This window comes from Pristiophorus japonicus, chromosome 3, assembly GCF_044704955.1.
Source record: "Pristiophorus japonicus isolate sPriJap1 chromosome 3, sPriJap1.hap1, whole genome shotgun sequence".
In the NCBI taxonomy this organism is placed as follows: domain Eukaryota; kingdom Metazoa; phylum Chordata; class Chondrichthyes; family Pristiophoridae; genus Pristiophorus; species Pristiophorus japonicus.
The window spans coordinates 38,123,484-38,151,245 of record NC_091979.1 but is presented as its reverse complement, the minus strand read 5'-3'; the positions used below and the strand labels follow the sequence as shown (position 1 = coordinate 38,151,245).

The following is a 27,762-nucleotide window of genomic DNA, read 5'->3' as shown; positions in this document are numbered from 1 at the left end:
TTTATCCCTCCAAAAGTACTTAATTGTAAAGCACTTTGAGACATCCAGTGGTCGTGAAAGGCGCTATATAAATGCAAGTCTTTCTATGTAGAAATAAGAGAGCAGACACAGGTCTTAGCCAGCTGAAACAAAATAGCAACAAAACTGCAGATTGCTGTTAAAACCAGGTTTTTACTATTATAAACAAAGCATAAGATTAACTGTACACGCTGTAACTGGATCACTATGTACAGGATCAAATCAAACCTCATTAAAATGTACAGAAAAATATCTCGAAACAAATCTAAGTACCAGCTAAAACTGAAATTTGAGAAATTAAATATTTACAAAATTATTAAATTTAAGTACATATAGTTACAGCTGCCCCTCCAAAAATAAACTCACAGGTGCTACACTTTAAATTACGTAAGCACATTTTCTTTATTTTTGTAACAGAGCAATTAAGAGTCACAAATAAACTATTAAGTTCGTACCTAAACGAGACAATTCTGGTCAAGTGAAATTAAATACATAACCACAAAAAATTTGGAAGGGAGCGAGTCATACATAGAATATTTGTAATTCACGCCCCACCCTTCTCCTCCCCCCCCCACCCCACGTGACTGATCGCTTGTACGAAGTTGGTACTGCATTAGTCAACCCTTCACCTGCTGATATCCCACGAGCTAGTATTATTGTTGGGAATCAGCAACAAAGGCATCTTTTAATTGAGGATTGAAATGAATAAGGCTTTCTCTTAAAGCATACAGTAAGAAACTGTAAACCCTCAACTCCTTTTCACATTTTTTCCAGTGTCGATAAAATTCAAGTGATGGCAATAAAAGCCAATGAAAAAGGAAAAGAAGCATTCCTTAATTAAATCTGTACAGTACCAACAGTACTTAGGCAGCTTGAAAGCAGCAAATTAATCAAATTAAAATCAGTCAGAAAAATTGTAATGAGAAGATTTTACTGAAGAGATTATAAAAACGTGTACAGTTCAGATTGCAGGATCAGGCACAAGGTTTTAGTTTCATTTAGAAAAAGCATACAACTGACATCGTTATGCATATTTATTATATCACTAATCTGCAGCTTTATCACAATTGGTCGTCCTGGGTTTGTCTTGTTTTTTTTTAAAAACAACATTTTTGAAGGTCAAAGATTAAGCATAATAAAATCAAATAAATTAATTACATATTTACGAGATGTAAAGTAAACCTAGAAAGCATTCTTTTCCCTTTTAGGTAGTTTGGAGTGTTTTGTCTGAACTGTAGGACAACAAATCACAGCAGTAGGAATGACTCAAACTTTATTTTATGCAATCGGTTACAATGGGAAAAGCTGTCCTCAATCATTTACTTCAACCATTCCTTAGGCATATATTCAATACTTGGCAGCGTTATTAGTCTTTGCTACAAATTTCAACTTCTTAACCAGGAGCTCGAAGAGCAGGTTTCAAATAAATAATTCTCAAATTAATCAAACTCAAATAGCCCACTCTAGTAAATAAGTTGTCCAGAATAGTAAGATAGTAAGAGACTCGTCATTTTAAACTTTGCACTAGAGATCCGCCCCCCCTCCCCACATTGTTATTTTCTTACTTTTATACGTAGGAGCCCAGACATGGGCGGGTTATATAATCCTATCTTTATAGATCCTGCTTTGCTAAGATGTAATACTCTTAAAAGTTCTGCTACTAAAAAAAACATCAACACGAACTAAAGTTTAGATTAGTTCTGCAATATTTATTGTATTCTTCAAAAAAAAAATCTTAAAAATATACATTAACCTTGTGCCCAATCAAATGGCCTGATCTACAGCTGCAATTAACAGTATTGAAAGTAAAGGGCAGAAATCAGATGGGATTTAGAGCGGAAAGACTGGTGGTGAATACTGGCTGATGGGCATTACTGCCCCCAAATTATGCTGAAATGACAAAGCTTTCAAACCACACTGAAATGTTCTATTAGCTGTGAGAACCCTAGAATTTGGACGTTGGGTGCAGATGGGTAGACTACCCTTTTTTAGTATCAAATATTAAATAAGTGTAGATAGTAGCTTAGCCAGATGCGTTTTTTGGAAAAAAAACGTCCTAAGATCCAACAGCCCAATCCAAAGATAAATCAGATCAACCAGTGTGCATTCTTATAAGCTCCATACACAAAGCAAAGACGTGGAGGCTCAGCGTCTATGTATGAAATCAAATCACTTGATAAGTCAGTAGTATATTGTAATATAAAGTGCCCTTAATATGACTTCAGAAAAGGAAATTTGTAAATTACTTCCAAATTTCTAAACAAAATGGAAAACAATCCAAACACTAAACCTGCGTCAGTAAGCGATAGAGAAATCAACCTGTACAGCATGAATTGGCACTGAACTGACAGTTTCAATAGTATTGCTCTTATTTACAATTTAAACACTCTTTAACCTGCAATTTTTTTTATTTTTAATGGAAATGTTACAAACTTTTTAATTTTTAATTTTTTTATACAAATGGTATGAAAAATATTTATCCTTAAAATCCAACAGTCATTACTCTACCGCTTGCAATTTTGCATGGTTGATAGATACATTCACGTTCATTATACAGCATGACAAAGAATAAAACGGGACCAATTCACATGCCTCCTTCCTCAGGTAAATCCAATAAAAATAACACTGCAGTTATGCACAACCAAGGAGACCAAAGGAAATAAAAGGGAAGTAAAGGTGGTTCAGTACTACCATTTGTTGGTTGTGCGTAGCTTAACCCTTTGTTCTCACCATCCCGATTGCTAGCTTGCTTCTCCAATCCTGACCAGGTGAATGGGATCGCATTGCGCTGATGGTATGAATGGCACTCAACTTGACAGCAATATTTACAGTTGCACAGAGTACAACACGTTAATACACACGAGTACAGATGTGCAGATATTTAGACAGGGATAAATTAAACAGTCACTCATTCATTTTTATTCTCTGGCAAATGTTTGGTTTCAATGGAATTCATACTGTTCACAGAGTATGTTTTTAGAGGTCCCAATCTCCTCTGGATCCTGCAGAGTCAAAAATATATATTCATCTTTCATTTTTTTTTAAAGAACCCATCTAAGTGTCTTACTTTTCACTTTATGCCTTAAACGTTTTTTTTTAAACTAAAATAGTGTGCAAGGTTTAACAATGAGATATAAGTAGTGGTGTGTTGAATTAATCTAAACTATTAAAAATTTCTATTAAATATCTTCCTAGTTCTGTGCAGAAACACACATCACATCAGTTATTAACACAGGGTTCCAGTATCATAAAATTGATTTTGTGCTGATCTTTCATATCCTACCATATATATATCTCCGTATTTTTCAAAAGTTTCATTTTAATCGTTCACAGGCAGCATATTTTAGCTATTCGCTGCACCTGACAATATCAACATTTTCTTTTTCCACGCGTTGAAGCTTCCCCTCCAAAACAAGGCATGATTTAGGATGCGTGCAGTGAGACTATGTTCATTTATACTAATAAATGGAGTCAAGAGCTCTGTAAGCGATTGCTGGAATATTGACCAGCAAAACCGCAACATCCATTAACATTTCATAAGTTAGCGATCATTAAATTTACAACCCTCTTTGTGCTTTGTACCCTTCAGTACTTTGATTTAGTGTCTCACTATAAAAATTACCTTACAGCACCTCTCCTGTGCAGTTCTTTGGGTGCAAGACTAGTGCTGATAACTGAATTAAAATTAAAATGGCACACAGTAAGGCAAGCTTATATGTGGCATCAATAGGGGAGGTGTGCACCCATCAGGAAGTGCCTAGGAAACAAATTGGAAAAATAACTGCAGGCACACACCTTTCCCCATGGCATGGTACACTGCAGGATCAGACCTGTGGAGAAGGAGAGCTTAATATATTTGGTGATCCTTTAAAGACAAGTCAGGTAAAATTTCGCCACCTGCGTTGGATGCCTTTGGAGTAGATTGTCCTAGCCAATGTATAATGTAGCTAACCAGCAACCAGATTCCAATATCCTGCTAGGAAATGGGTGCTTAAGGCTAAATTTACTAATATAATTATTTACATTTTAGGCTCCAAAGCTTAAGTCAAGCCCAGAAATCACTAGATGTTACTGTTGGTTGGACTTCAGAGAAAAATTACCATTTATTTTCTCTGTAAATTATTATTTTTTTTAATATATAAAAGAACACTTCTAGCTGTCCATACGAATTCAGCAATATTGGCACGCAAGTGCAGGAAAAAGTAAGATCTTTGATCAGGGAACAGAGGAGAATATGTACTGAGTGACTGCTGTAGGTTCATCATAGGTTAAACAGCTGCACATCAAAATCTGAAAGTGAGACAATTTGGGTCAATTTGACTAATAAGTGCTCACTGAACCTTAATTTTGAATATATTCTATATTAAAGAAAACAACCTAGGGATGAGAGTTTTATCTGTACGTTAGTCAAAGGCAGCGTGAAAACACTTGTTAATAAAAACAAACAGTAATTCCACCGCAGCGCACACTTTCACTTTCAAGTTCATGGATGCCACTGCAAAGGATCAAGTAAAGGTGGTTAAGTCAATCTCATGAACAGAAAATGTATAATGCGTTAAAGGTGGTCCTTTTGAATAAACTCCCTCAGTTAAACCAGCAAGGAAGAGGACAAATTCATAGGCAGGTGAGGGAAACGTTATGTAGGTAGTTCTCCCATTTGGCACTACAGAGGAATCCAAAAGCCGACAATTTCCCTGAACAAAACCAGAGCAGAGGACACGGCATTTCAGAACTGAGGGCAACTGTGATCATCGTAATTGTCGTCAGTCTGATCACACACGCAGAAACTCTTATTTTTTTTCTTTTGAACATAAAGTGCAACAGTGCTTAGGTTCTCATAGTCCATGCTCCAGTTTGCCGATCTTCCAATCCTCAAACTCACATCAGGGCAGCATGTTGTGCAAGCACATTATGACACTGTAAACGCCCCCAGCAAACCAGTTTCAATAATAAGCAAAGGCCTTATCCTCAGGCTAATTGTACAGTGTTGACTGCAATGGTTTCACAATGCCTTCTTCGTACACCCTCATAATAGCTTCACAAACAAACTTGTATTGACTCTGCGGGAAGGAAGAAAGGAAGGAAAATGTCAGTTGCTTATTTTCATCAAATTCACAGTCAACAGAACACAATCTATTTCACACAAGTCTATGACAAACCGTTCGTATATCATAACATAATAGGAACAGGCCATTTGGCCCCTCAAGCCTGCTCCACCGTTTAATAAGATCATGGCTGATCTGATCATAACCTCACCACCCATGACCCTGACCGCTCCCCATAACCCTTTATTCCCTTATCACTCAAAGATCTGTCCATGTCCGCCTTAAATGTATTCAATGACCCAGCCTCCACAGCTCTCTGGGGCAGAGAATTCCACAGATTTACAACCCTCAGAAGTAATTTCTCCTCATCTCAGTTTTAAATGATTTTCTTCTAGAATTTTTTGAGGATGTAACTAGTAGAGTGGATAAGGGAGAACCAGTGGATGTGGTGTATTTGGACTTTCAAAAGGCTTTTGACAAGGTCCCACACAAGAGATTGGTGTGCAAAATTAAAGCATGTGGTATTGGGGGTAATGTATTGACGTGGATAGAGAACTGGTTGGCAGATAGGAAGCAGAGAGTCAGGATAAACAGGTCCTTTTCAGAATGGCAGGCAGTGACTAGTGGGGTGCCGCAGGGTTCAGTGCTGGGACCCCAGCTATTTACAATATACATCAATGATTTAGATGAAGGAATTGAGTGTAATATCTCCAAGTTTGCAGATGACACTAAGCTGGGTGGCGGTGTGAGCTGTGAGGATACTAAGAGGCTACAGAATGACTTGGACAGGTTAGGTGAGTGAGTAAATGTATGGCAGATGCAGTATAATGTGGATAAATGTGAGGTTATCCACTTTGGTGGCAAAAACAGGAAGGCAGATTATCTGAATGGCAACAGATTAGGAAAAGGGGAGGTGCAACGAGACCTGGGTGTCATGGTACATCAGTCATTGAAAGTTGGCATGCAGGTACAGCAGGCGGTGAAGGCGGCAAATGGCATGTTGGCCTTCATAGCTAGGGGATTTAAGTATATGAGCAGGGAGGTCTTACTGCAGTTGGACAGGGCCTTGGTGAGGCCTCACCTGGAATACTGTGTTCAGTTTTGGTCTCCTAATCTGAGGAAGGACATTCTTGCTATTGAATGAGTGCAGCAAAGGTTCACCAGACCGATTCCCGGGATGGCGGGACGGACATCAGAGACTGGATCAACTGGGCTTGTATTCACTGGAGTTTAAAAGAATGAGGGGATCTCATAGAAACATAAAATTCTGAGGGGATTGGACAGATTAGAGGCAGGAAGAATGTTTCCGATTTTAGGGAAGTCCAGAACCAGGGGTTACAGTCTAGGGGTAAGCCATTTAGGACCAAGATGAGGAGAAACTTCTTCACTCAAAAGTTGTTAACCTGTGGAATTCTCTACCGCAGAGAGTTGTTGATGCCAGTTCGTTAGATATATTCAAGAGGGAGTTAGATATAGCCCTTACGGCTAAAGGGGTCAAGGGGTATGGAGAGAAAGCAGGAAAGGGGCACTGAGATGAATGACCAGTCATGATCTGATTGAATGGTGGTGCAGGCGCGAAGGGCCGAATGGTTTACTCCTGCACCTTTTTTTTATGTTTCTATGTTAAATGGACTATGTCCCCTAGTTCCAGTTTCCCGTGTGAGTGGAAATATCCTTTCTGCATCCACCTTGTCAAGCTCCTTCATTATCTTGTATGTTTCGATAAGATCAGCTCTCATCCTTCTGAACTCCAATGAGTACAGGCCCAATCTAAACCTTTCATAAGTCAATCCCCCTCATCTCTGGAATCAACCTAGTGAACCTTCTCTGAACAGCCTCCAATGCAAGTATATCCTTCCTTAAATAGAGGCCCAAAACTGTACGCAGTACACCAGATGTGGCCTCACCAATACCTGTACAGTTGTAGCAGGACTTCTCTGCTTTTATACTCCATCCCCTTTACAATAAAGGCCAACATTCCATTTTCCTTCCTGATTACTTGCTGTACCTGCATAGCAACTTTGTGTTTCATGTACAAGGATCCACAGGTCCCTCTGTACTGCAGCAGCTTGCAATTTTTCTCCATTTAAATAAAATTTGCTTTTCTATTTTTTTCTGCCAAAGTGGATAACCTCACATTTTCCCACATTATACTCCATCTGCCAAATTTTTGCCCACTCACTATTATTGTTAAATTACACCATTGCTCTAATTCAGTAACAAGTACAGCAGAATCTTCCCACCCAGCAACTCGAGTTCCACAACAATCTATCCTTGGCCTCTCCTCTTCCTCATCAACATGCTGCCCCATGGCAACATCACATGTGCAACTTGGCTCAGATGCTGACGACATCCTGCACTACCTCTTCACTTCTCGTGACCCTCCCCCACTGCCTGTGTTATCAGACTGCTCGACAGACATCCTGTCCGGATGAGTCACAATTTCGTGCAATTAAACACTGGGAAGACCAAACCACAGTTTTCTGCCTCTAGAACAAACTCTGTACTTTTACCACCAATTTCATCCCCCTCTCTGACCAGTATCTCAAGCTGAACCAAGCTGTTTGCAACCTCGGGGTTCTATTTGGCCCTGAGCGAAGTTTGTAACCTCCCCCAACCCTAAAACTCACTCCCCGAACACACACTTCGTCTGATGCGAGAGTCTTGTTCATCTCTCTCTCTCCTCCTCTCCCTCCCCCAACTACTGCCAGCTCTCTATGCCCAATGTTCTGGAATTTTCACTATAAACCACTCTGGCTCTGCACCTCCTTCTAACCTGCCTCTTCAACCAAACTTTCAATCAGCCCTCCTAACATCTCCTCCTTTGGCTTGGTGTTCATCATTCCTTGAACATCTGTGAAGGGTCTTTGGACATTTTAAATCGACATTAAAGGCACTATATAAATGAAAATTGTTGTTTTAATTCTTTACACACTCCTCCTTTCCCCATGATGGCTTACCTTCCAGATGCCACCCTGACCTTTTGTTGAGAGCAAGCAGGTATGCCACTTCATTCAAGCAAAAAGGAAAGTACTGGCACATTCTTTTGACTGTTCAAAAGATTGTAGTCTTTTTGTGCTCCCTTCATATTGTGGTACAAGGGAACTAACACAATTTATAATAAACGTGAAGAGTGAAATTTATTGTATAATACTCCTGTGAAGTGCCTTGGGACTACATTACAGGTGCTACTGTGTATACATACAAGTTGTTGTTGAAGTTAAGTTAGCACTAGTGTTAAAACCCAGTAAACAACTATGATCAATAATCAAAATTAAGATTTGAAGTTGAGTTAATGTGCGCATGCAGCTTGCAGATCACCAGATGGCAGTCTCACCCATGTTAATCTTTATTTAACATATATGTCGAGCTATGTTTAAAGACAGTTTAGAGGAGTACTCTCTGAAACGTTAACTCTGTTTCTCTCTGCACAGATGCCTCCTGACCTGCTGAGTAGTTCCATCATTTTCTGTTTTTATTTGTAGCGGAGTACTTTGCAGTTTTCAGTGATAATTCTGTCCCTCGAAAGCCAGGACAGACTTTTGGCAATTGAGACTGATCCCAGATGTCAACTGCTAGGTTTTATTTTTCCCTGGAATTGCTCCCAGTCATTTCTACAATTCACATCCTTGAAACAGTTCCCTGGGGCAAAGGAATGTTGACTGCTTTAAATAAGAAAAGTTACCTCACTTTTTTACCCCTCCATACACAGACTTTTTTTTTGAGGAGGAGGAAGTGGAGGAAAGAGGAAAGGAAATGTACTTTCAGATGCTCTACCTTTTCATTTTTTTTTCTATAAGTGTATAGAATCATGGAATGGTTACAGCACAGAGATGCAGATGTTCTTCTGTTCTATCTGCAGTCCCGTTAAGGTACATTTATCTTTGTTTACAATCCAAATACAGGCAGCTGACAATATACTAATATCAAAACAGAAAAAGGTGCAGTACAAATACACATTCAATCTAAGCAAAATTCCAATTGTTCTAGGAAACCTGATTCAAGTACAAATCTGAGCATTGAATAGATTGCCAAACTAGATTTGTATTAATCAGGACACAACTGTACTTAAAATGCAGACAACATATAGTCGAAACCTGCAAGGCACAAAACTACTCTCAATTTGAGATGAACAACATTGTGGAAAGGGTGCCCAGTCTAGGAAAGAAATATTACACAGGTGCAGTAGCAGGACCTCTTGAGAGTTGGTTTAGGGAAATTGTTGGGACAGGAAAAGGGAAAATTTACTCTATTATATCTGGAGATCTCAATTCAGAACTTTATGGAAAAGAAATCCACTCCCCAGCACCATCACTCACCTTGCTGAGCAAAAGTTAAAAACTACTCCCACCCATTCAATGGTAAATATGGCAGAGTCACAGAGCATGAAGATCCCACATTTATTTATTTTAAACGTTTGGTCTTGGGACGTGGGAAACATTGGTAAAGCAGACATATTATAAACAAAAGGCGACAGATGCAAATGTATGTAAATATGATTGCTTTGCATGAATAAATTAAAAGGAAAATGCTATTTAAAGTTCAATGCTAAACCATTTGTGGGTAGAACAAGCAAGTCTGCTTTTCCAAAAGGACTATTTTAAGAAACTCAACCATCACTTTGATCCCTCTATGCAATGATTTGCATAACTCAGCCATAAAGTTAGTTTGCAATCCAATTTGCATCCGTTTAATCTCGAGACCCAATTCATCATTACCAAAGCTTCGAATCCAATCTCTCTATCCCCTCCTGTCCTCACCATCATTCTTGATTCCTACACCTAACTCTCACTCCCTCAATAATGAATGACCTTTTTCCTGCATTTTAGGTGGCATAACAAGGCGCAACTGGAACAAGGGTAGGTGTCTCTCACAATTTACACAAGTGGATTCTGGAAGCACAAAGACCTGAAACTACTGTAGAGGGGCAGCAAATTTCTACCAGCCTAATGTATATGTTTTAGCAATCCTGGTTCAGCAAGTGATGGGTTAATTTCTTTCAAATCTCTTTCTTCATTTAAAATTCTACATGCAAGGCACAATCAACCTGTATTGCTCTAGGGTCCCTCCTAGTGGAGAATTAATTAACAGCCTTTTGGTTCAAGAAGAAAGTGTGGATTGTATCAAAGTATTTAACATTCAGGTTACAAGTTTATCTGTACACAAATACCTTACAGGGCACCAAAAGCAAATAACAGCATCAGCACAAAATTCCACTACATTTGAACAGTGAATAAAAGCTTTTAAAATTGAGGGAGTAAGTTACTGTTCCAGTATTTTAGATCTGGTCCTGTGTAATGAGACAGGAAAAATAAACGATCTAGTAAAAGATCCTCTCGGAATGAGTGATCACAGTATGGTTGAATTTGTAATACAGATTGAGGGTGAGGAAGTTGTGTCAGAAACGAGCGTACTATGCTTAAACAAAGGTGACTAAGTGGGATGAGGGCAGAGTTGGCTAAAGTAGACTGGAAACACAGACTAAACAGTGGCACAATTGAGGAACAGTGGAGGACTTTTAAGGAGCTCTTTCATAGTGCACAACAAAGAAGGGATAACCAGCCGTGGATAACTAAGGAAATAAAGGAGAGTATCAAATTAAAGACCAATGCGTATAAGGTGGCCAAGGTTAGTGGGAAACTAGAGGATTGGGAAAATTTTAAAAAACAGCGAAGAATGACTAAAAAAGCAATAAAGAAAGGAAAGATAGATTACGAAGGTAAACTTGCGCAAAACATAAAAACAGATAGTAAAAGCTTTTACAGATATATAAAATGGAAAAAAGTGACAAAAGTAAATGTTGGTCCATTAGAAGATGAGAAGGGGGATTTAATAATGGGAAATGTGGAAATGGCTGAGACCTTAAACAATTATTTTGCTTCAGTCTTCACAGTGGAAGACACAAAAACCATGCCAAAAATTGCTGGTCACAGGAATGTGGGAAGGGAGGACCTTTAGACAATCACTATCACTAGGAGGGTAGTGCTGGACAGGCTAATGGGACTCAAGGTAGACAAGTCCCCTGTTCCTGATGAAATGCATCCCAGGGTATTAAAAGAGATGGCGGAAGTTATAGCAGATGCATTCGTTATAATCTACCAAAATTCTCTGGACTCTGGGGAGGTACCAGCGGATTGGAAAGCAGCTAATGTAACGCCTCTGTTTAAAAAAGGGGGCAGACAAAAGGCAGGTAACTATAGGCCGGTTAGTTTAACATCTGTAGTGGGGAAAATGTTTGAAACTATTAAGGAAGAAATAGCGGGACATCTAGATAGGAATAGTGCAATCAAGCAGACGCAGCATGGATTCATGAAGGGGAAATCATGTTTAACTAATTTACTGGAATTCTTTGAGGATATAATGAGCATGGTGGATAGAGGTGTACCGATGGATGTGGTGTATTTAGATTTCCAAGAGGCATTCGATAAGGTGCCACACAAAAGGTTACTGCAGAAGATAGAGGTATGCGGAGTCAGAGGAAATGTATTAGCACGGATAGAGAATTGGCTGGCGAACAGAAAGCAGAGTCGGGATAAATGGGCCCTTTTCGGGTTGGAAATCGGTGGTTAGTGGTGTGCCACAGGGATCAATGCTGGGACCATGTTTCTATCAAGGGATATGCGAGAAAGCAGGAAGGGGGTACTGAAGTTGCATGTTCAGCCATGAACTCATTGAATTCATGCACCTATTTTCTATGTTTCTACAACTGTTTACAATATACATAGATGACCTGGAAGAGGGGACAGAGTGTAGTGTAACAAAATTTGCAGATGACACAAAGATTAGTGGGAAAGCGGGTTGTGTAGAGGACGCAGAGAGGCTGCAAAGAGATTTGGATAGGTTAAACAAATGGGCTAAGGTTTGGCAGGTGGAATACAATGTCGGAAAGTGTGAGGTCATCCACCTTGGGGGGGAAAAAAAAAAAACAGTAAAAGGGAATATTATTTGAATGGGGAGAAATTACAACATGCTGAGGTGCAGAGGGACCTGGGGGTCCTTGTGCATGAATCCCAAAAAGTTAGTTTGCAGGTGCAGCAGGTAATCAGGAAGGTGAATGGAATGTTGGCCTTCATTGCGAGAGGGATGGAGTACAAAAGCAGGGAGGCCCTTCTGCAACTGTATAGGGTATTGGTGAGGCCGCACCTGGAGTAGTGCATGCAGTTTTGTTCACCTTACTTAAGGAAGGATATACTGGCTTTGGAGGGGGTACAGAGACGATTCACTAGGCTAATTCCGGAGATGTGGGGGTTACCTTATGATGATAGATTGAGTAGACTGGGTCTTTACTCGTTGGGAGTTCAGAAGGGTGAGGGGTGATCTTATAGAAACATTTAAAATAATGAAAGGGATAGACAAGATAGAGGCAGAGAGGTTGTTTCCACTGGTCAGGGAGACTAGAACTAGGGGGCACAGCCTCAAAATATGGGGGAGCCAATTTAAAACCGAGTTGAGAAGGAATTTCTTCTCCCAGAGGGTTGTGAATCTGTGGAATTCTCTGCCCAAGGAAGCAGTTGAGGCTAGCTCATTGAATGTATTCAAGTCACAGAGATAGATTTTTAACCAATAAGGGAATTAAGGGTTACGGGGAGCGGGTGGTTAAGTGGAGCTGAGTCCACGGCCAGATCAGCCATGATCTTGTTGAATGGTGGAGCAGGCTCGAGGAGCTAGATGGCCTACTCCTGTTCCTAATTCTTATGTAAAGAAAGTTTGCAGAAGTGCACTCCAACAAATAAATGATTCCAAAAATTCTGTTTTTCACAATACCAAAGACCATAAAATTACATATCAAGTTTGAAAAAAATACAAGTCAGTTATGAATTTTAAGCTATAAAATCACTTATTACAGATTCGTAAATGAGATATGATCGCTCTAAATTTGCCTACTTGCAAGATCAAATTAAGAGGGCAGATTAATTTACGCAGTTTGAAAGCGCAATTTGCCCTCGTCTCCCAATTTCTATTTGATGATTCCTGTTGGAGGCAATCACATGTGGCCACTGAGCAAGGACAAAAGGATCTTCGGGTGTGATGCCTCCCTCTTGGTGAGTAGCTGTTTGTCAAACATGAGAAATGGCCTCGTGCACAGGCTATCGGTATGTTGCTCGTTCCTTAGATTCATCCTCTAGCCCTCATTACTGTTTTAATATAATGGGATGGGGTGTGAAAATTCTGGTGAATGGATAGAATATTAGTTTTCAGGGATGGACTGGTAATGATTCTATTGGTGCAAAGGGAACAACAGTGATGATGAATTGATCCTGCAATGCATTACTGCTCCACAGTACTGTGCTATAGTTTTGGGCAACAAAAATGTGAGGTTGCGATAGCTATAAGTTATTCCATCAGGGTGGGACAACAAAAGGCTACGTGATACTCACAGGAGAGAAAATGAATGGGTGTCCAGTGGGCACCAATGTTCCCTCTAATTTTGTTTGGGCCTGGGCGGCCCCTTTAAGGAGCTACACGGACCATTCAAAATACCACGTGCGTGCAGTTTCTGTATTGAAAAGCCGGCTGCGCGGGTTCTCTGGAGCGCTGCACGACCGCGCAGCTTACAGGGAACATTGGTGGGCATTCTCAAGGAGGATTATAAGTAGGCATCAGCAGAAGTCTGACTGCTCGCTTGAATTCCTGGGTGGACAATTGTATTTAGCATGGGGAAACTTACCTCAAAACAACCTGCTGAATGAAGATGACAAGTGACAATCAGGGGAACCGAACAGTCAATGCTATCCTGCTCTACACTAAACTCCAAGTCATTATCTGAATACAAACTGTGTGAAGTACTCCTTTTCAGCAGTGCACCAACTCAACCAGAACTGAAGAACCATCTGATTCCATTCCCTGAATTGCCTCAAGCTTTTACCAATGGAGACAACTGTGATGACAGGTGAAAAAAAGTAATCAATACTCACTGGTGTTTGAATCATCATGGCTCTCTGGTCTCGCATTGTTCTCACAATGTCCAATGGATACACTGGCTGATTGCACTCGATTAGACACATTGCTGTCTCCATAGTAATAAGAACTCCTGTCCGACCTATCCCAGCACTGCAAAACACATAGTGGGCTTCAAATAAGTTGTACTGGAATCTGTATCCTGATTAAAGGCTGCACTCAATTATTTTTTAACATAGATGCACCAATATTGAACATCATAATTGGGGGAATTTACTGGGTTATGAAAATAAACCCTTGAACAATTTGTCTTCAAATATTATAATACTAATGCACCATTCTTGCATCTTGGTCAAGTTCACATAAAAAGAAATGGGAATTACATATTTGGACAACTTCAATAGCAAATACTGACTACACTCTTTAGATTAACTTCCTTCCCCCCACCCCCCACATATTCTCAGTGATTTATGCAAGCATTTATTCCACAGACACCAGCAACCCTCTGTTACCTTACCTAAGTGAATAAGAACTTGAAACAGGAGCAAGAGTAGGCCAAACAGCCCTTCAAGCCTGTTCGGTCATCCAAAATGATCATGGCTGATCATCTACCTCAACTCCACCTTCCCACTCGATCCCCATATTCCTTGATTCCCTTAGTATCCAAAAATCTATCTATCTCTGTCTTTATTCTACTCAAGGACTGAGCATCTACAACCCTCTGTGGTAGAGAATTTCAAAGATTCACCACCCTCTGAGTGAAGAAATTTCTCATCGGTCCTAAATAGCCGTCACCTTATTCTGAGACTGTGACCCCTGGTTCTAGACTCCCCAGCCAGGGGAATCATCCTCCCAGCATTTACCAGGTCAAGACCCTTAAGAATTTAGTATGTTTCAATGAGAATACCTCACATTCTTCTAAATTCTATGAAATATTGGCCCAGTCTATTCAATCTCTCCTCATGGGACAATACCCTCATCCCTGGAATCAGTCTGCATTGCACTCTCTAGGGTAAGGAGACCAAAACTGTACACAGTACTCCAGGTGTGGTCTCACCAGTGCTCTATATAATTGCAGCATGACTTCTTCACTCTTGTACTCTGATGCATTTATAATAAATCATCATATGTGAGCCTAGCCAGTGAGGTTACTTGGCCATGAAGGGTACCACAGATGAGCCCAATCCTGTTCCACTTGAATTCTACATATGCAGACTTCCAGCAGGAATCAATGGATAGCAATCAGCAACGGAAACCCTGGCGATTTACCCCCACCCCTTGTTTTTCAGGGGATCTTCTTTGTCTGCATGATTGCTCCATAGGCAGCACCTTTCACTTGCTAAGCAATTAGGGATCAATCATTTTTAAAAATAATGTCTGCAGTTCACTACAGTCTAACCTGCTGAGTTGTTTTGCCATTGAAAATGTATAGTCCTTTACTAAAAAGATTAAAACCACTTTTTAGTTCTTCATTTTGTGTGTCTACCCAGACTCCCGAACATTTTTCTCCACCCCTGTCCTGAATGCACTGAATCGTGGTGCAGACCCATAGTGCATCCACATCCCCACTGTGGAAAAACACCTTTCCTGCTCTCTTGTCTTAAATCGCTTGCATTTAATCTTATATCTACTTCCCTTCAATCACTGGAAACAGTCTATTTCTATCAATTCTGTTGCATCCCTTCATAATTTTCAACACCATCAGGGTGGGACAACGAAAATCCCCTTAATCTCCTGTTGCAATAAAAGCTGCCCTAATTTTTCCAAGTGTTTTTTCATATTTGTCTTTTTTTGTATTAAATATCCTGGTGATTCTGTACTGTAAACCTTTGTATTGGTTCAACATCCTCCCTACGGAACCCAAAATTGCACTCAGTTCCCCAACTGTGATCTTAAGGTTTTAAAAAAAAAGATTCACCATTATATTTTGACTTTTAGATTATATACAGGTTCAACCTCCCAAATCCAGAAACCTCAGAATCGAGGCTGTTCTGGATTTCAGGTATTTCCAGATTTCAAAACATATTTCCGACATCCCGAATCCGGAAATGCCCGGGCCACAGTTCCGGTATTTCCGGATTTCAGAGACGAAATCAGACGTCCCGAATCCAGAAACCTATTTGGCTCAGTGGTGACCTATAGTTAGTAAGAAACAAACTGCCCGGGAAAAAAAACTGCATTGCAGCCCTTGGGACAGCAGTAGGTATGAAGACCTGCAAAAAAGACAAGTTAAAGTTTTAATTTTTTTGCAGCAATTTGATAGTTAAGTGTCTTGTGAATGCTTTGTGATTTTTAATTTTTTGCAATGTTTTTTTGGTGTGCGTCTGTCCGTGTGTGGGGTGGGGATGGGGGGGAGAAAGAGATTATTTACTGTTGTGAAAAAATGTCTGGATCTCTGAACATTTTTTTTTACGGATTTCGAATGTCCTGATTTCAGAACATTCCGGATTTTGGAACTTCGGAATTGGGAGGTCGGAACTGTACTACATCCCATAAAATCCAGTATTTCATTTGCTTTTCATGGCCTTATCCACTTGAGGTCCCTTACCCAAGGCACAGACACGATGGGCCGAACGGCCTCCTTCTGCGCCATAAACTTTGATGATCCTATGAAATCCCAAAGCTCTTCCACATTACCTAGCTCTCCCTCAAATTCTAATTATTACTTAAAAAAATGTACCACCTCACATTTACCAACATAGAATTCCATCTGCCACATTTTTTCCATTCCAACATATCACCATCCCCTTGCAGCTTCCTTTGGTCCTCAATTATTTACCATGCCTCTTATTTTTGAATTATCTGCAAGTTTTGAACAATACTCTAGCCCTATATCCAAATCATCTTTAAATAAAGTGAACAAAAGTGGCTCTAAGACAGAACTCTGCGGGACACGCTTCCAATCACTGAGGAGCTGCCCTCAACTCCTCGCGTTTTCTTGCTTCTAATCAGCTTTTAAATCCAATTTGGTGTACTCCCTTTTATTCCATATTCCTTGATCTTCTCCATTAGGGTCTTGTGTAGTATGTGATCAGAGAGAGACCGTGAATTTCTCATTTCCACTGCCAACATTTAAAACTGGAACTATGGCTTCATTTAGAAATAGAGCAGCTGTGGGGCTGCCTATTAGTATGGATGAACCACCGACAACCAGGTCACTTCCTTTTTGGGATGCAAGCCAAACAAGTTCTATTGTTTCTAACACTTTTTGGATGGAAAGCTGCCCCTTCAATCCAACAATCGTGAACCATGCCAGTAATAAACATAATTAAATATGTCTCACTTCATAATAGCCACTTTCCAGTGTTACTACCAAATCTTATATTGTAAACCTTCCCCTCCCCACCCTTCCACTCTGGTTTTGCCCACTTCAGTTTCTCCCCATCCTCATCATCTCACCTGATAGTCCCATCTCGTGTCATGTTACGATTGCATAGATGATCACTGCTCAGTACTTTGAAGTGACCACTGTATAAGGCCACACATGGAGTGTTGTCCTCCATTGTTGAACTGCCCATCATCACAGCCTTATTTAAACCTGACCTCATCTGACATTTGCACACAGGCCTATTTTCCAGCTGCAGTCACTGGATGAGGAAGAGACACTTCGGTTGATTTCCTCCCCCATTCCTAGCCAAGAATTGTTTAGCCCAATTGTAGCCCTTATACTTTTCTGGCTGAGATCAGCTATCTCAGTATAGACTGGTGACCAAGGTGGTATCCTCTTTATTAGTATGGCTCAGTTCCACATTAGGTAGTGAAACTTCTCCACTGAAATTTCTTCAGGAAAACACAAGTTAATTAGAAAAGCAAACAGCAGCATGGACCTGTTGGGCAGAATGATCAGTTTCTGTGCTGTAAATACTATGCAATAGCTACTTAATAATTAGTAATGTATAAAACTTGGATAAACTTATTGCCTTGTAACCAACATGATATATAATAATTATAATTAGCATTCTCCAGAGCTAAACTAGGCTTTTTAAAATCAATTAAAAAATAAAGTAGACACCAAAGGTAACCCAAAATGATAAGCCACTTTCATAAAGCTGGAACATAAACAGATACTCAAATAAAATCTGCAGCAGGTTCTCATTTATCATACAATTTTAAACATTTAAAAATTGCAAACTGTAGAAAAATGCATAACAAATAGGATTCCAAAAGTATTTGAAGTTTCTCCTCTAGCAGGGGCCCAATTTCTCAGTTTGGATCTGACTACTCAGTTAGATTCATCACTAAGCACTGTTCTTTTGATTAGTTTGTAAACAGCTAAACATTTACCTGCAGTGTACAACAACTGGTTCATCTTTGCCAACTCGTGTTTCTCGAACAAGCAACACAAACTTCAGGAAATCACTCGAATCATCAGGAACACCATGGTCAGGCCATGCAATATATTGGATCTGGGTGAGTGGACGAGACTCATTTTTCTGTGAAGTTGCAAAAGATTACAATTTACGAACTTGACAAACCAGATGCGTTTGTAGTTCCTTCAAGTTTATTTTCTCAAAATAGAATGTGTGTAGGAGCAGGTTCATGACTACAAATGGCTGCCATTTTATTTAATCTGCCTCAACTTGCCTCACGTTTAAAGATTGAGAGTTTGAGGCTCATGCCTAGTGGTTGAGCTCATAATCTAGGTCAGATAGATATATTAATCTCACTCAAAGTGCATTTGGTAGTTTAAAAGCTTTTGAAACCACTCAAATCTTAATCAGGAGATTTGACTTTGAATCCAGTCTCATATTTGCACTTCAGGATTACTGAGGAGAGCTTCCCCAGTTCATCTGTGAGAAAAAGTGAGCAAGAGTCAACTTGCATTATGATTACTGCTGCAAGCATTCACAAACAGAATCACAGCTGGAGGTCTGGAAATGCATTAGAGATATTTCAGATGGGGGTAGAGTATCTTGGACATGATTTATTGAATGAAACAAATCAAAATTAGATTGTAATAAGAAAAACAGAACTATCTTATAGTTGAACCAGTATTTGGATCAGCATTTCAGAAGCAGATTTCATCAGATGGCCCACTTGAATGCAGACAATGCTGCCAATACAATGGGAGTGGAGTCGTCTGCAAAGTTTCCTCTGCTCAGTGGTTCCTTACCAATTCAAATTGGACTTTGGATATGGTTACTTTCTTTAATCACTTTCACCAGTTTAACTTTTAGCCTCACTGACCTTGAATCAATGTTTTAAATCTGTTAATATTCCCCAAATACCAATACCGGTGTCTAGCAGCCTGGTAAAACAAAAGGCAAAGAGCAGTGTGCAAAGGACGTTTAAAAAAAAATAAATTTGAAATACTTCAGTTTGGTTTAGTATTTTGTTAAATTTTAGGATTCCTGTAGCAGGATAGAAAAAAGTACAAGGGGAGAAACTAACAGACCAAAAGGGATGATAGTCTATTCTTGATGCTTTGTGGTTAACAGGGCTGCCTCACAGTATATGGGAACAGGAGTAAACCATTCAGCCCCTCGAGCCTGCTCCGCTATTCAATGAGATCACGACTGATCTGCAACCTAATTCCATATACCCACCTTTGGCCCATATCCCTTAATACATTTGGTTAACAGAATTTAAAATCTAGCTTCAATTGCCGTTGGCGGAAGAGAGTTCCAAACTTCTACCATCGTGTGTGTGGAAGTGTTTCCTAACTTCACACCTGAAAGTTCTGGCTCTAATTTGTGTATAGGTTGCTTCTTGAAACTTTTAATGATGAGCACAGATTACAGCTCTAGATCCTAATTATTAACCAAACATTAAATTGAGGGGAAAAAGATCAACTGCAAGGCTTAATTTATATTCTGATAGAAGGGGAAGGGGAGAAAGAGGATGTCTGTACAATACATATTAACTACCTTTTTAAAAAAAAAAATGTTGTGGGGCACATACTTGCACTGCTAGTTTCCAATGCACGAGCATTACATATGCTGGATACATTCATTAAAGGCGACTACCAGAAAGACTGTTTGGGGGGAAAAAAAAGGGTCGTCCTGGCCACTACCATTAGCTGCATTGTACAAAAGCAGCAAAAGGTGTACGAACAGCAAATTAAATAAAAACATAAAATGTAGAGAAAGTCAGCCAGCACCTGAAATGCATTGCATTTCCTGTTTTTAATTTGGACTTCTAGCACTTGTGCTTTTTCTTTGTATTATAAGGTGTGAATTATAGATTTACAACAAAGTACAGACTGCTGAAAGGGGGGAAAAAAGTTTCAAAGCCTGTATGACAAAAAGCCCTTTGCCAAAACCTCCCCCGAAGGGTTTCTTAAAATGTTGACATAGAAAATAGGTGCAGGAGTAAGCCATTTGGCCCCTCGAGCCCGCACCGCCATTCAATGAGTTCATGGTTGAACATGCAACTTCAGTACCCCATTCCTGTTTTCTCGCCATACCCCTTGATCCCCCTTGTAGTAAGGACTATATCGAACTCCTTTTTGAATATATTTCGTGAATTGGCCTCAACAACTTTCTGTAGTCGAGAATTCCACAGGTTCACCACTCTCTGGGTGAACCTGCGGAATTCTCGGTTTTAAATGGCTTATCCCTTATCTTTCAACTGTGGCCCCTGGTTCTGGACTTCCCCAACATTGGGAACATTCTTCCTGCATCTAACCTGTCTAAACCCGTCAGAATTTTAAACATTTCTATGAGATCCCCTCTCATTCTTCTGAACTCCAGTGAATACAAGCCCAGTTGATGCAGTCTTTCGTGATATGTCAGTCCCACCATCCCGGGAATCAGTTTGGTGAACCTTTGCTGCACTCCCTCAATAGCAAGAATGTCCTTCCTCAAGTTAGGAGACCAAAACTGTACACAATACTCCAGGTGTGGCCACACCAAGGCCCTGTACAACTGTAGTAACACCTCCCCTGCCCTATACTCAAATCCCCTCATTATGAAGGCCAACATGCCATTTGCTTTCTTAACCTGCATGCCAACCTTCAATGACTGATGTATCGTGACACCCAGGTCTCGTTGCACCTCCCCTTTTCCTAATCTGTCACCATTCAGATAATAGTCTATCTCTGTTTTTAACCACCAAAGTGGATAACCTCACATTTATCCACATTATACTTCATCTGCCATGCATTTGCCCACTCACCTAACCAAGTCACTCTGCAGCCTCATAGCATCCTCCTCGCAGCTCACACTGCCACCCAACTTAGTGTCATCCGCAAATTTGGAGATACTACATTTAATCCCCTCGTCTAAATCATTAATGTACAATGTAAACATAGAAACATAGAAAATAGGTGCAGGAGTAGGCCATTCGGCCCTTCTAGCCTGCACCGCCATTCACTGAGTTCATGGCTGAACATGCAACTTCAGTACCCCATTCCTGCTTTCTCACCATACCCCTTGATTCCCCTAGTAGTAAGGACTTCATCTAACTCCTTTTTGAATATATTTAGTGAATTGGCCTCAACAACTTTCTGTGGTAGAGAATTCCACAGGTTCACCACTCTCTGGGTGAAGAAATTCCTCCTCATCTCGGTCCTAAATGGCTTCCCCCTTATCCTTAGACTGTGTCCCCTGGTTCTGGACTTCCCCAACATTGGGAACATTCTTCCTGCATCTAACCTGTCGAACCACGTCAGAATTTTAAACGTTTCTATGAGGTCCCCTCTCATTCTTCTGAACTCCAGTGAATACAAGCCCAGTTGATCCAGTCTTTCTTGATAGGTCAGTCCCGCCATCCCGGGAATCAGTCTGGTGAACCTTCGCTACACTCCCTCAATAGCAAGAATGTCCTTCCTCAGGTTAGGAGACCAAAACTGTACACAATACTCCAGGTGTGGCCTCACCAAGGCCCTGTACAATTGTAGCAACACCTCCCTGCCCCTGTACTCAAATCCCCTCGCTATGAAGGCCAACATGCCATTTGCTTTCTTAACCGCCTGCTGTACCTGCATGTCAACCTTCAATGACTGATGTACCATGACACCCAGATCTCTTTGCACCTCCCCTTTTCCTAATCTGTCACCATTCAGATAATAGTCTGTCTCTGTTTTTACCACCAAAGTGGATAACCTCACATTTATCCACATTATACTTCATCTGCCATGCATTTGCCCACTCACCTAACCTATCCAAGTCGCTCTGCAGCCTCATAGCATCCTCCTCGCAGCTCACACTGCCACCCAACTTAGTGTCATCCGCAAATTTGGAGATACTACATTTAATCCCCTCGTCTAAATCATTAATGTACAGTGTAAACAGCTGGGGCCCCAGCACAGAACCTTGCGGTACCCCACTAGTCACTGCCTGCCATTATGAAAAGTACCCATTTACTCCTACTCTTTGCTTCCTGTCTGCCAACCAGTTCTCAATCCACGTCAGCACACTACCCCCAATCCCATGTGCTTTAACTTTGCACATTAATCTCTTGTGGGACCTTGTCGAAAGCCTTCTGAAAGTCCAAATACTTTGGACATACATTACAAATCTAATCACACATCAAAGATAAGCAACACCCCATTCATCACACTAAAGCTTCGCAAGTCCTGCAGTTGGACTTGAAAATAGAATTTTATGGGAGAAACACCTCAGTAATGCCTGGAAAGCGATGCAACAAATAACTAGGCTTTTCTTACAGCAGACATTTTTGATGTTAAAAACTGTTTAATATCAATCCACAAAACATGCCAGACACTGCATGAACAAAGATTTCTGCTCATTTTCTCCCCTCCTCTCAAGGGTGCCGACTCCTTATTGGAGTACAGTTCCACAGGCACTGGTGACCCTCCAATGCCCCCTGTTTAATCAAGAGGAGTGGCATCAGAGTCTGATCCTCTCCTCACTGAACTTCCACATATCCAGTCTTCCATCAGAGGTGGTTAGATAGTAATCAGAAGTGGGAAGCATGGTTAGTTTGCCTTCTCATACCCGAGCGGCACGGAGGTCAATTGTAGTGCACTGAAGAAAAAAAGCAATTGGTTGCAGTTCCTTGCCAAGATCAGCTAACAACATAGAACATGGAGTGGACCTAGGGCTTTCTTGGTCCAAATGACTCAGCTAATCAATGGATAAACTCACTGAAAATCCCTAGATTTAAATAAAATTTAAGTTTAGTATGAAAGACAATTAGCATGGCTCATAAGTACTTTCTACACAGGTTGTTCTGCATTCCAACTGACACCAGTGATGTAAATTCTGTTCCGTGATTTGGTACCGGTACCTTACAACAAAAGGCTTTTTTTTTTTTAAAAAAGAAATACATTTTACAGTTTCTGCCCACTCAATTACAACCAACCATGTCATTATGACTGACCTCAGACGATCCAGTGTTTGCAATTAAGATACTTCATCCATACCAGAGACACTGAGGCAGATAAAATATGTTTAGACAAGTTTAACAGTCAATGATTACTGCAGGGCATGCAGTGGTTATATTCCCAATGGCACTATTAGCAATCATTCTGCCAGCGGTACTGAGCTGGGCAACATATAGCACAAGTACCAGGCCTGCATGGCCAGGTGGCAGGCAGGTGCTGGAGAGGGATGTGTACCAGGTATGTTTGCAGATCACACAGGGAAGAGCATTCACAGTGACCTTTCTCAACAGTCACCTTACCTCTAAATTAGTTAAAGTCAACTCTCTGAAGACGTACGCAGGGTTCCCCTCTTCTGAGTGACAATCAATCTCGAAATTCCCGTATGATGCATTTTCAGCAGGCTCAGGCCAATACTGGTGACACTTGACCTAAGTAGAGAAAGTTAACTGATGTAAATACAATTTAATTATTTTCAATAAGGAGAAAACTACTTTCAAATTTAACTTACTGTACAAATTGGCACCTCCTGCCCTAGTCAGGAACCCCATACACAAAAGTATAAATCGTTAACCATACTGCATTTCAATATTACCACAGAGGGAACCAAAGTAGAGATTTCAGAAAGCATTCAAAAAAAACTAACTGCACATTTAAATACAGTATAGATGCATCCTAATGCCATCACAAAATTAAAGGTTTATGCATTTACCTAAAGACATACTGAAATAAACATTACAAGGGAGATTCATTAAACACAGACAAGGACAAGGTTAAATGGGAAAAATAAATAATCAGATATGAAGGGATTCCCATGTTATAACGGGTGTACTATAAAACAAGTAGCGAAGAGAGAACAAACTTTAATGTTGCTCCAGTAAGTTAAAAACATGGTTAATTTTCCCTTGAGGCAATCTATTGCATAACTGGAAAAAATGCAGAGATTGAGGTAATTTTAAGAATTTAAATAGAATAGCCATTCTTGTTCTATTTTCTATTGCATGTTGAATCAATTTGGGGCCAAAACGTGTTAAACATAGAAAATAGGCGCAGGAGTAGGCCATTCAGCCCTTTGTGCCTGCAACGCCATTCAATGAATTCATGGCTGAACATGCAACTTCAGTACCCCATTTCTGCTTTCTCGCCATACCCCTTGATCCCCCTAGTAGTAAGGACTACATCTAACTCCTTTTTGAATATATTTAGTGAATTGGCCTCAAACAACTTTCTGTGGTAGAGAATTCCACAGGTTCACCACTCTCTGGGTGAAGAAGTTTCTCCTCATCTCAGTCCTAAATGGCTTACCCCTTATCCTTAGACTGCGACCCTTGGTTCTGGACTTCCCCAACATTGGGAACATTCTTCCTGCATCTAACCTGTCTAAACCCGTCAGAATTTTAAACATTTCTATGAGATCCCCTCTCATTCTTCTGAACTCGTGAATAACAAGCCCAGTTGATCCAGTCTTTCCTGATATGTCAATCCCGCCATCCCGGGAATCAGTTTGATGAACCTTCGCTGCACTCCCTCAATAGCAAGAATGTTCTTCCTCAAGTTAGGAGACCAAAACTGTACACAATACTCCAGGTGTGGCCTCACCAAGGCCCTTTACAACTGTAGCAACACCTCCCTGCCCCTGTACTCAAATCCCCTCGCTATGAAGGCCAACATGCCATTTGCTTTCTTAACCGCCTGCATGCCAACCTTCAATGACTGGTGCATCATGACACCCAGGTCTCGTTGCACCTCCCCTTTTCCTAATCTGTCACCATTCAGATAATAGTCTGTCTCTGTTTTTAACCACCAAAGTGGATAACCTCACATTTATCCACATTATACTTCATCTGCCATGCATTTGCCCACTCACCTAACCTATCCAAGTCACTCTGCAGCCTCATAGCATCCTCCTTGCAGCTCACACTGCCACCCAACTTAGTGACATCCGCAAATTTGGAGATACTACATTTAATCCCCTCGTCTAAATCATTAATGTACAATGTAAACAGCTGGGGCCCCAGCACAGAACCTTGCGGTACCCGACTAGTCACTGTCTGCCATTCTGAAAAGTACCCATTTACTCCTAATCTTTGCTTGATGTATAAAATCTAGAAATTGGATGCTATATTTTTGTTCTTTCCAATTACAGATGACTCTTAGCATTAAAATTGAATTCGTTTCAAGAAAATCCTCCAAATCATACCCATAGGAACAAACCAAGCTCATGGTCTGCAGGGCTGTAGTAATACCCACCCTCCTGTATAACTCAGAGACATGGACCATGTACAGTAGACACCCCAAGTCGCTGGAGAAATACCACCAATGATGTCTCCGCACGATCCTACAAATCCCCTGGGAGGACAGACGCACCAACGTTCGTGTCCTCGTCCAGGCGAACATCCCCAGCATTGAAGCACTGACCACACTCGATCAGCTTCGCTGAGCAGGCCACATAGTTCGCATGCCAGACACGAGACTCCCAAAGCAAGTGCTCTTTGCAGAGCTCCTTCACAGCAAACGAGCTAAAGGTGGGCAGAGGAAACATTACAAGGACACGCTCAAAGACTCATTTTTAAAGTGGAAGCAAGTCTTCCTCAATTCAGAGGGACATGGGCAGAATTATGCTCCTCTTTAAATTCAGTTTGGGGAATATTAACAGATTTAAAACATCGATCCAAGGTCAATGAGGCTAAACGTTAAACTAGTGAAAGTGATTTAAAAAAAGTAACCAAATCCAAAGTCAAATATTCCACCTACATGAGCCCAAGTATAAATGATTTCTTCTCTTCCATCCCCCAATACAAGTACCATTATATGAATACCACCAGAAGTAGTACTATTATAGATCATGTTCTATTTTCGTTTGCTGGGAGCAGAAGAACAGCATGAAATTTGAGCTGCCGCTTTGTGGTATCAATCGGAAGTCACTTTAGTGACAACAGCTGCAAATAAACTGCTGGTACACTGATGCATTTAAATAAAACAGTAATAAATTTGCACTGGCAATTTACATCACAGCACACAGACCTTGCGTTTCTGAATTACAAACATCTACAAATTTAGATCAAATGAAATCTAAGACTATCACAATTCCGTGGACATAGGTAAGGATATTAATTATGCACAAACATTTAAACTGTTGTCCTGATACGTTCCATCAAATCTAATTAGAACTGAATCTTTCCCTCAACACTCACTAATTAAATAATACAGCACTGAAAATAACCAACATTTATCAGAACTAAACGATATAGAATTTTACAGCATGGAAACAGGCCATTTAGCCCAACATTTGCTGGTGTTCATACTCCACACCAGCCACCTCCCACTTTACTTCATCTCACTCTATCAACATATCCTTCTAATGGACACCCGGGACAAAATTAACCTTTGGAAAAAATGTCAACTTCATAAGATTTTTAGTAAGATTATACAGGACCACACAAATTACAACTTTCATTTAGTACAAAAACAATCCTCATTCATTTTACTTACCCTGCCTCTCTCCACTTGGGTGGTCAGCATGACAACTAGTGAGGATCCTTGCTCCCAAGTCATCTGCCAAAAATCTGGACAAGTGCTGGGCAAAGGCCCCTGACAAGCAATGTACCGATTTATTATACTGGAGGAAGGGATTTCCATCTGTAAAATTAAGGAAAAAAAATTACAGCTGACTATAGTCTTTGAACCTCTCCAGCCTAGGACTCCTTGCTTAGTGCCCACACTGTCAGCTGTGGCTCATTGGGTAGCACTCGCATCCGAGTCAGAAGGTTGTGGTTTCAAGTCCCACTCCAGGGACTTGAGCACATAAATCTAGGTTGACACTGCAGTACAGTACTGAGGGAGCACTGCACTGTCAGAGGTGCCGTCTTTCGGATGAGATGTTAAATAGAGCCCTTGTCTGCTCTCAGGTGGACGCAAAAGATCCCATAACACTATTTCGAAGAGGAGCAGGGGAGTTATCCCCGGTGTCCTGGCCAATATTCATCCATCAATCAACATAACAAAAACAGATTATCTGGTCATTATCACATTGCTATTTGTGAGAGTTTGCTGTGCACAAATTGGCTGCTGCGTTTCCCACATTACAACAGTGACTACACTCAAAGTACTTAATTGGCTGGAAAGCGCTTTGAGACGTCTGATGGCCGTGAAAGGTGCTATATAAAAATGTAAGTCTTTCTATCTTTTAAGATAGCTTCACTTTGTGATTTTATGAACCTAGAGCTCAAATTTGTCAATTCAAGATTCAAAATTGAAAAAACTGTAACTTCCATGTGTAGCTTCTAAGTCATGCAAGTTTTGACTGCTTCCTAAATATAATTAATTCTGTTCTGTGGCTGCTTAATTTAATCTCTGCTTTAGCAAATGCAAAGCACACTGTTCTAAAGAAAGGCCATCGACCCAAAACGTTAACTCTGTTTCTCTCTCTCCACAGATGCTGCCTGCCCTATTTCCAGCATTTTCTGTTTTTATTATTGCTATTACACAATCATTTAAGGGACACTAGGGTCAAAT

General features: G+C 40.5%; 1 protein-coding gene across 6 annotated transcripts in view; it reads right to left on the bottom strand.

Moving 5' to 3' along the window:
• Positions 1-600: 600 nt before the first annotated feature.
• Positions 601-27,762, bottom strand: part of ptpn4a (protein tyrosine phosphatase non-receptor type 4a) — a 287,492-nt gene continuing 260,330 nt past the window's right edge. For all 6 annotated transcript variants that reach the window (XM_070875277.1, XM_070875279.1, XM_070875282.1 and 3 more), the window contains 5 exons: positions 26,740-26,886; positions 23,550-23,678; positions 18,246-18,394; positions 13,979-14,114; positions 601-5,078 (listed from right to left, as the gene is read on the bottom strand). In XM_070875277.1, coding sequence (XP_070731378.1) covers positions 4,992-5,078; positions 13,979-14,114; positions 18,246-18,394; positions 23,550-23,678; positions 26,740-26,886 — 648 coding nt within the window. In that variant the 3' untranslated portion in view covers positions 601-4,991. The remainder of the gene's footprint in view (positions 5,079-13,978; positions 14,115-18,245; positions 18,395-23,549; positions 23,679-26,739; positions 26,887-27,762) is intronic.